Genomic DNA, 9634 nt, shown 5'->3' on the forward strand with positions numbered 1-9634 from the left:
TCGATACAAGAACACTTCTAGAACAGTCCTTGCCTCGTGAGATTGCCCCCCACAATTCATTGTAAATCTCAGACTAATTACATTACATTCTGAAACATTGAAGAGCTCTTGTGGGACAAGTTGTACTTTCGTAGAATATCGTAAAAGAGAAAATAAATTATGAGGCTAAGTCACTGGGCAACAAACTGAGCTAATGTTTCAAAGTGCTTGTGCCTTTTTTTCCTCTCTGGAAATGATTTTGCGAAGCACTTTGGCTGGTTGCATCCCTTTTCCCACAAATATGTGATTTATATTTATTTGTATTTTTTTGTTAGACTTATATAAAGCATAACATTGCCTAAAATATCAAGTAAACTAAAATGAATATATTAGATTGATTAATCAATACAGGAACAAAATGCCACTATCCTAAATAACTATTTGTCCCACAGCAATATTTAATCAGCCAAAAAAAAAAAAAATCAAGAATTTAAAGATCAAGGGTAATTATAAATGAATCAGAATAGGTTCTTAAAAATGCAAAAGAAGTACAAAGAAATAATTACATATAACCTTCCACATCCTCAGTAATTCATTATGCTAATGTAGCAAAACAAAAGTCAGTAGGTCTTCAGACCAGCAAAGACATGTTCACAGATATGACTCTGCTCTTTCCCAGAGTTGCATCTCAGAGAGGAATCCCTCACAAAGCCCATAGCCATGATCCAGGGAAATTGGGATGGCTTGGACTTCCTCTTTAATCTCCCAGGGGTGCTGCTGATGCTGGTGAACCTGATCTGAGAACATTCCCTCGTAATATAGCGGATGGACCTGTACTTGCTGCTGCTGCTGCTGCTGGTGCTGTTGGTGAAAGTCCTCCATGTTGCATCCCATCATGCCGTTCGCCTCTAGGTAAGCACAAGCCTGCTCGTCCTCATTCCTGTAAACGGACCCGTGCTGGTTCTGTGAAGATAGCTCCATCTCGCACCCCAGAGAGCTCAGCGCTGTGTTGATATCCAAATCTTCAAACGTGCTGTCATTCCCACTAAGCACATCGTCGAAAACAGACGCCAGGTCAAAATCTCCTCTCAGTATGTCTGAAGTTTTGATGTCGGTGGTTAACAGAGGGCTTTTGGAGACCCTGGCCAGCTTGCTGCCTCGTTTGGAGAAGACTTGCTTGCGTTTGTTTCCCGGGACAGGTCCTTGGAAGTGGCCCATTCCCATTTGTTGGCCAGTCTGGTTGCACTGAGAGCCGTACGAGGAGCTGGGAGAGGATAACGTTTTGCTCTGTCTCTGGGTATTGAAGTTTGTGGCAGGCATTCGCCGCCGTTTGAAAACGCCATTGACAAACATGTCAGCGTACTGTGGGTCGATTTGCCAAAAGCCTCCTTTTCCTGGCTCATCTTTCTGCCTGGGCACTTTCATGAAGCACTTGTTCAGGGACAAGTTATGGCGGATTGAATTCTGAAAAAAAGGAGAAAAATCATCAGGTTTTTAATATTCATTTATAGGGGGTAACAATATACCATGTCACAATATATCGCAATAAAAAATTGCAACAATCCCTTATGAAAATGAACCAGGGTTTTATTACAGTAAAAGTAGTAACCATGTTTTTTTTGGCTAATTGATTACAATTTGTAGAACCACGTTTTACCACAAATACCATGGTTAAACTATGGTATTATTTAACTATAATAACCATGTTTTTTATTTATTATTATTTGTAGTAAAACCAGGGTTAATTTTCGTAACCGATGTCTATCGTGGATATAGCAACAATATGTATTGTGTATAGTTCACTCAAAAAGGCGTAATTTAGCATCAGATATGGTAATGGAACATCAAATATGGAGATGGACCAACCAAGCACCAACTTATTCAAGTCCATTCTTGATGTAATACTCCTGCTTTTTTGTTAACTGTTTATCATATGTCTTAGAAGTAATAATTTTAAAAAACTACCGTTTTAACTTTATGGTTTAAAGTATTGTGAGAATATTGTATTGTGAGATCAGTGTCGTGATTTAAAACAAATCGTGACATCAGTGACTTGCTATGTATAACTACGTATACGTATACTTTGCGCTTTTAATTTGCACACACTCACTAGAATCATTTGGTAATTATTTAATGTGTGCACTATAAAACATTTGTTTTATGCTAATTAAATTAAGCTTGTTTGAATGTAGAGCAACATCATGGTTTAGAATGTAGAACATAAATGCAATAACTTCTAGAGGCAGAAGACGACAACGCGTATATAAAAGGCTCCTATAAAATCCCATTGTGCAACAGGTAGAGGTGTCCTGTTTCATTGGCTCACTGTGTGTGTGACAGAGACACAGGGGGGAGGGGAATATTGTGTGTACAGGAGAAGAAATGCTGTGAATAAGGCTCTCTAGTAATGCAGCACTAGATTCACATGATCAGTGGCTCCCTTAAGGATCCCTCATTATGGAAGGAGGCCTCAGGAAACCTATGCTTTTGGGTACAGTGGTCTCAGCTTCCATCATTAGTCACCCTACCTTAACACATCTCAGATGAGTGCACAGGTCTGGCTATTTGCTATTTGGTTTAATGTTGTAATAGTGCTGTATCGACAGACTATGGTTGACAGACACCAGCTAAATACTGTTAATTTGATTCTCGAACAAATGACTCTTATGAATTGGTCCTTTTGGGTGTATCAGATACATACAGCATGTGTGGGACGATTACCAAAAGAATGACTTTTGTGAGCTTGTCCTTTTTACTGAGAATCAGACAAATACAGAGCTAAGTGTATTCTGATTTCCTAACAAATTACTCTTATGAGTCGTTTCTTTTTAGTGAATCAAAAACATACAGAGTTAGAAATGTAGTCCGATTTTCAAATGAATTAATCTTATGAGCTGGTTCCTTTTTAGTGAATCACAAACGTACAGAGATCCAGTCTGATTCCCCTGCTAATGACTGTTATGAGTCGGCTCTTTTTAGTGAATCAAAAATCTTGAAATTGAATGAATTGGTTCAGAGCGGTTTTGGTGGATTAATTCGACTCCCTTACTGAACCGTTATGTTCGATTCCTAAAAAGTAAACATTTCTTTAAAGAGTAGTAGCTATTAAATTAGTTTCTGGTTTGTTTTCTGTTAAAATCTGAAAATCTTATTTAACAATAGTCTGAATAAGATCATTTCAGATGTTAATACAAAGAATGGCACTATAGGCTAAATAATCGTTATGAAACCGTTAAAGGGACCGTTCACCCAAAAATGAAAATTCAGTCATCCTTTACTCAGCCTCAAGTTGTTCCAAACCTGTATGAAGGCATCATACAGGTTTGGAACAACTTGAAGGTGAGTAAATGATGACAGAATTCTCATTTTGGGGCGAACTGTCCCTTTAAGGAACCTGAATGTAAGAGGAATCGTCTCATGCACCTGTTGCACACACAAAAGACAATTTTCTATCTCTCCTGTGAAAATCTAAAGATACTGAATTTCAATACAGAAAAAAAAAACATCAAGTGATTCACAAAGATAAATAAAAGATCTATGAAATTACCTGCCAACTTGGCTCCGCGTATCTGTAGTAGCAGAAATTCTCAGTGATCCAGCTGTATATGGCTGACAGGGTGATTTTGGTTTTGTTACTAGCTTGCATTGCCATGCAAATCAGAGTGGCATATGAATAAGGTGGCTTCACGTGGCGGTTTGTTTTATAGTCGATCTCCTCGGAAGGATTTGTTTGCGCCGTTATGTAGTGTCCCGCTTGCTGGTGCGTGTATGAATTCGCCGAACTGCTGCAGGACGTTGTTGGATTCCCAGGTGTTTGTGGCATCCCTGTGGCGGCGGTATCTCCGGCAGGCGGGCTGGAGGGCGAGTCGGTGCCCCCCAGCTGGTTTTTGTGGTAGAAGAGGTGTTGCGGGTGGCAGCCGGAGCTGGGAGTCCTCTCGAGATTGGCACTGAGGATGGAGAAGTTCTGCAGCCAGTGCAGACTGGTGAGACTGTCGTCAAAGTGAACAGAGCCGCTGACATTGTCCTGATCCTCCGGATGAAGCATCATCCATCTCTCTTTGAATTTATTCGCCATCTCAGGACTCATTAACACTGGCATAGTGGACGCGACTTTATTTGGTGTTTTCGAAGAAACAGTTTCTGTGAAGCACAGACACGTTGCTTGAAAATTCGAAAATAACGGCTGATAAAAATGTAACTGCAAAAAGTGTATTTTTTATAACGGTATAATCCACCACAGGGTTAGGCAAATTAAATCCCTCAAATAAAATGCCTACCTGCGAAATGAAAACACGTAGACCTCGTCGGTCTGTAGCGGTGAATGAATAGCCTATCTCTCAGTCCGTTAGATTCCGCCTGTTTGCCTTAGACTTAGAGCAACAAGTGCAGCAGATAAACGAGCGCATCCACAAAATCGTACATGTCCTGATATCTACTGCGAAAAGCAGCATTTCAATCCTGTCTTAGAAAAAGCCATGTAGGATCAAATTTAGTGTCTCGTAAGCGAATGAATACGATAGAAATGAGATGCGGGCTTTGCACTCCGCCGTTTTGCCTGTTTCTTAATAGCCCTTTAAATGTTGACGCCCTCTGATTGGCTGAGACCTCCAGAGTTGAATATGTCATTGTTCCTGCGCGAGGAGTGTATTCAACCACAGATCCGCGCGAAATGTGACAGGTGCTCATTTATTGAAATTATAGTCATTTATTAAATCATTGTGATTTTAAACCTTGTGAATTGATAAATGTTTCTCGATTAAAATGTAGCCTCAGTCTGAACTGGGACATTTATAACTGTTTTTGCATTCTATCTACTATTCTCACCTTTATTCTTTTTTTTTTTTTATCTGTTTGTTTTATCGCGAACTCAATTTTCCTCTTAACATTCTCCATGCCAGGGGTAAGTCGTTAAAAAGTCGTTGGTTATATATTATATACGCGCGCGCCAAGAGTAGTAGAAAGGCGCACAGATGAAAACAGTGACGCGCAACGAAAGGAGCGCGCCACTCATCCCGCCTGAGACCTGCCCTCTCTTCAAGTTCACAGTCCAGCTTACATGCCACATTGTCATAAAACCGTTTTCTCAGCACGCCTACACAAAGTTGGCCGCTGTATTTAGGTATAATACTTTAGGTGACTGGAGAAACTACACTAAATGCCGTTTCGTCTGACTAAACGAGCGAGCGTATTACTAAAATAGTGAATACACTGCCATCATCTGGCTAAACATGGTCTCTACAATACAATAAGCTATTCATCTATCCATCTATCTAATTAGTAATTAAGCTTTGCTTCATTTTTAATATTCATTGGATGTAGCTATTGAAATTAGGGTTTGTGCCAGAACAGCAGGATCATGAAAAAAAAAATCATATAATTTATACCTTAAAATAACCACAGTGACTCGTATTAGTGCACAACACTTTATGATAAAACATTTGACTACATACAAATATACATAACTTTTAAAGGTGCCTGACATAGATAAGCAGCAGTGAAATCACTAAAAGCATCAGATATGTCACTGTAAATGATGGCAGATCCCTCTATAAACTACTCATTAAAGCTTCAAAAAGTGCTACAGCTTCCCACTTTGTATGTTTCAACGGGAGGACGAAGGGACAGCCAACACAGTACTGTAAGGCACAAAACAAATATATAAGATACAGACATAGATGATTACTTCAACTGGGTAACTGATCATACTATGCGTCAGTATCAGACTGCAATCTGATGCACTTAGTGTTCATTTGCTGATTACAGAAAACAATAAAAACGTATCAAGTACAGAGTCATAAAACACCATGAAGCTGCATACTTCAAGAAAGCTGGGCATCCATTAAAGGAAATTGAACCATTCAAAAGTTTTGTACTCTCAAAGCAAATGCTATGACGGTCCTATAAACGTCTTTTCTTTATAAAGTTTTCTAGAAGCTAGTGCATTAAACTCCTGTGTAATGTTTCTACTTCACAGAGAAATGTCTTGGACTCTTTAACATAAGACTTTGATTGAGAAAAGAATAAGTGTCTTGGATTGGGAACAGATTGAATAGCGTAGTGGAGGTTGAGACAGCGGGTAGATGAAACGTTTATGAAGCGAGACGCTCATCTTCCATGCGGAGGGTGCTGGGGAGGCAGAGCAGAGGCTGACTGGAGCTGCTGGTGCTCTGACTCTTCAGACTTTCTATGGACTCTGATGACCCTGAGGAAGGATGAAGACAGGCGGGACAAGTGAGAATGAGCAGACAATCTTTTGGAAACAATTGATTACATTTATTTTTCTCATAAAAACCTTTTGATTTTAAAAGATTTTATGGTTGAAATTAGTTTTATAGGCCAATTCAACTAATTTCAATTAAACAGTGGGGTGGTGATGGCGCAGTGGATAAGACACATGCCTTTGGTGTGAGAGACCCGGGTTCGAATCCACTGTGAGACACCAATGTGTCCCTGAGCAAGACACTTAACCCCTAGTTGCTCCAGAGGCGTGCGACCTCTGACATATATAGCAATTGTAAGTCGCTTTGGATAAAAGCGTCAGCTAAATGAATAAATGTAAATGTAAATGCAATTGGGCTGACAAATGAGTTCTTTACAACTTTTAATTACAACTGATTTAAAAGGGATGAGTTGGGCCAGATAGTGTAGAAGTGTGTTTAATAGATGGACACTTAGGGTGTGTTCACACTTGTAGTTCGGTTCTCTTAATCCGGAACAAAAAGGAAACCTAACCGAACCTTAAGATACAAAACAAATAAACAAACAAAAATAAAATGGCTTTTATGACGTATATTTTGCAACAGAACTTAACGTACATCCAAGACAATGCTGTATGCTGGGCTAAATGTGTCAATGATATGCGTACATATGATGGTATTTTTACCAGCTGAGAACTCACGAAGAGCTTAGAAAACATAAAGAGGTCAAACCAGCGGTAGGATTTCCTGCAAGAAGATCTGGAGCGAGGAGGCGCAGTTCTGATGCCAGTACTGAACTGTGATGGGCAACATTGTGACTATGATGAGAAAAAACAAGTGTGCTTGAGCATTCTGTCTTTATTAGGGTTGCATCTTGTGACATCACATCCTGTCTTTGGTCCATGTTCAGTTCATATGTCAGTCGAACCGCTCCAGAGTTTGTTTGAAAATGGACCGAGACCCATCTTTTCAGGGGTCAAATGAACCGCACTAACAGAACAATTGCGGCAAGTGTAAACACACCCTTACAAAACCATGTCTACATAGAGCCATGTGCTATTTCATAGTTTTATTGAGTCTACTATTCTAAAATGTGAAAAAGTAACGTATGAAAGGTGTGTACAAACTTTTTTTATTGTGACTTATGAATAACTATTATGAATTAACTCTTACAAAGTGACTGGTAAAAAAGAAAAGGAAAACAAGAGTGAATTATTCATGACATTGATGACCTACCAGAGTCAACATTCCTCTACAGCAGTGGACCATGACTCAGACGCTACGTGTGTAAAGAGCAAAGCCGAGTTAGAGTAAGAAAGAGAGAGAGTTAAGGGACAGCACAGCATTAGACATGCAGACATAGCATCAGTACGGAAGCCCATTTATCCCACATAAAGGGGTAAAAAAATCTTTGGTAAATCATAATTATGACATGAAAAGTCAAAATTATGAGATACTAAGTAATTGTGAGATTTATGAGATAGACATTTTAAAGGGGTCATATAATGGTACATGCACTTTTTCAAGTTGATTGTACTGAAATGTGTGTTGGCAGTGCCTGTACACAACCATCATATAATGATAAAAATCCATCCAGTGGTTTTGTTTTAATCTCCTTATTCGGTTGTTAAGTCTGACGTCACGCGTGACGTTTAGCCTCTTCCGGGCCCAAGCGCTCCGCTCGTCCACTCCAGATCCTAGACTAAATAAACCCTTTTCTTAAGGGCTTTTTTCGCTTCAGTGCCAGTGGGTGTTACTAGGGATTAAGGGATAGCACCCACTGGCGCCAAAGTTTCTTCATTCGTTTAAGATTTGTAACTTACCTTATCAACTGCAGCCATTTTCTCTTATCTTTCTCGTCACAGGGAAAGCGGTAGAATGACAGTTGAATGTCACTTGTTTTTTAACTCCGATCTATTTAAACAACACGGGAACACGTTAAAACTCGGGCGAAAGCGGTAGGTAGGTAGAGAGGACCCGGCCTTTGGACCCGGAAACAGTATTATCGGAGAGTGGTTACGTCACGACTTAACAACCGGATAGGTTTTCCCCTGCCTCAAATCGAACCGTTCGACCGTGTGACGTCACACGGTCGGACGCCCCTCCCGCGATTGTTGATTGATAGGCGCGTTTCAACACAGACCCGCCCTCGCTCGTGAAGGAGCTGTCAATCATAGTCTGCGCGGACCGGCGCGGTCATTGTTGATATGCTGGAGCACTGTCTATGAGCAGAATGGCGTCTAAGCGATTGTGGTGTTCTGTTCTTGCGTGTAATAACGAACACAGTCATTTTAATGTTCCTAAATCCTAACCGCTGAAGACGCAGTGGCTGAGTTTGTTTTCGAAGGGAATATTCCCCACGAGCAACGTCAATCAATGCTTTCATGTTTGCGCGAATCATTTCTCAGCAGACTGCTTTATAAACGAGGGTCAGTATAAAGCTGGATTTGCTAAGCAGCTGCTCCTGAATAAAGAATCGGTACTACCAGATATCCGTGTTCCTGCTGAACCTCTAGAACAACTGAAGTGAGTGTAACGTTTTATTAAACTCTATATTAATATTTATATCTTTGCAAATCGCTTCACGATGAATGAGTCTAAGGTTTACACTCAGGGTACATTACTGCATGTTTTCTATGTATGACGTTCTCCATATAATTCATAATCCCACGTTTATAATGAACAACACGTTATGGTATTGTGTTACAAACGTGTACGCACAGAACAGAGGGGCGGAGTCAGCAAAGCTCATGATCATTTAAAGTCATATGCACTGAAACGGCGTGCTGAAAACAGAGCTGTTTTTGACCAGGTAAAATAAGTGTTTTCTTACAATACTAATGAGAATTTTTAATTAAAGTATATTACAAACTTTTAATTTAGACCCTAAAGAATGATATTAGCTTGTACAAAAATGGCATTATATGACCCCTTTAAATGATGATATAAATAGTCAATACTGACAAAAATCAATCAAGCCAATTTTTTTGTCATAACTAACTGTCAATTTACTTTTCATCTCAATTTTAACTTCTGTAATAATTTCCATTATCTCATAATGAAGACTTAGTATTTCATGATTTAGATATTTTATTTCATTATTATGATTGTTTATGTTATAATTATGATTTACTGAGCATTTTTTTTTCCTTATGTGGTGAAAATGGACTTCCACGGCACCAGAGATATTCTTCTTTATTACATGTAAAATTGATAGGGGTATGAAAAGTGATGCCTTAAGAAGGGAAATTTCAAAGCATTTATTAACTTTATGTGGTTTAAATGACTACAATTAAATTCAAATACAAAAATAATAAACAATTATTCATTCTTATTGAAAATTCAAACACTGCTATTTTTTTAATAATATGATGTGGTTAATTACCCCTCCAGTTACATTTGTGTATAAAACATATTTTTAAACAATTTTAAATTAAAATTACCTAATAGAACTGATA

The 9634-nt window shown here is 39.0% G+C and overlaps 2 protein-coding genes across 6 annotated transcripts in view; both read right to left on the reverse strand.

Moving 5' to 3' along the window:
• Positions 1–453: 453 nt before the first annotated feature.
• foxj1b (forkhead box J1b) lies at positions 454–4634 on the reverse strand. Of its 2 annotated transcripts, XM_056255407.1 has the most exons (3): positions 4257–4634; positions 3527–4119; positions 454–1443 (listed from the first exon to the last, which is right to left on the reverse strand). In XM_056255407.1, the coding sequence occupies exons 2-3, from the start codon at positions 4076–4078 to the stop codon at positions 631–633; spliced, it is 1365 nt and encodes a 454-aa protein (XP_056111382.1). In that variant the 5' UTR covers positions 4079–4119; positions 4257–4634; the 3' UTR covers positions 454–630. The 2 variants fall into 2 exon arrangements, with proteins under 2 accessions (XP_056111382.1, XP_056111381.1); XM_056255406.1 differs by lacking the exon at positions 4257–4634 and having other exon boundaries at positions 3527–4228.
• A 1368-nt stretch (positions 4635–6002) lies between these two features.
• The window catches only part of mgrn1a (mahogunin, ring finger 1a), a 12980-nt gene continuing 9348 nt past the window's right edge, over positions 6003–9634 (reverse strand). For 2 of the 4 annotated variants that reach the window (XM_056255412.1, XM_056255410.1), the window contains exons 16-17: positions 7413–7455; positions 6042–6181 (exon numbers count right to left, since the gene is read on the reverse strand). In XM_056255412.1, the coding sequence (XP_056111387.1) occupies positions 7418–7455 (38 nt within the window). In that variant the 3' untranslated portion in view covers positions 6042–6181; positions 7413–7417. Of the gene's footprint in view, positions 6182–7412; positions 7456–9634 lie in introns of all 4 variants that reach the window. The other 2 variants (XM_056255409.1, XM_056255408.1) reach the window with 1 other exon arrangement.

Source organism: Rhinichthys klamathensis, unplaced genomic scaffold (assembly GCF_029890125.1).
Source record: "Rhinichthys klamathensis goyatoka isolate OS25496 unplaced genomic scaffold, OSU_Roscu_1.1 h1tg000121l_1, whole genome shotgun sequence".
Classification (NCBI taxonomy): Eukaryota; Metazoa; Chordata; class Actinopteri; order Cypriniformes; family Leuciscidae; genus Rhinichthys; species Rhinichthys klamathensis.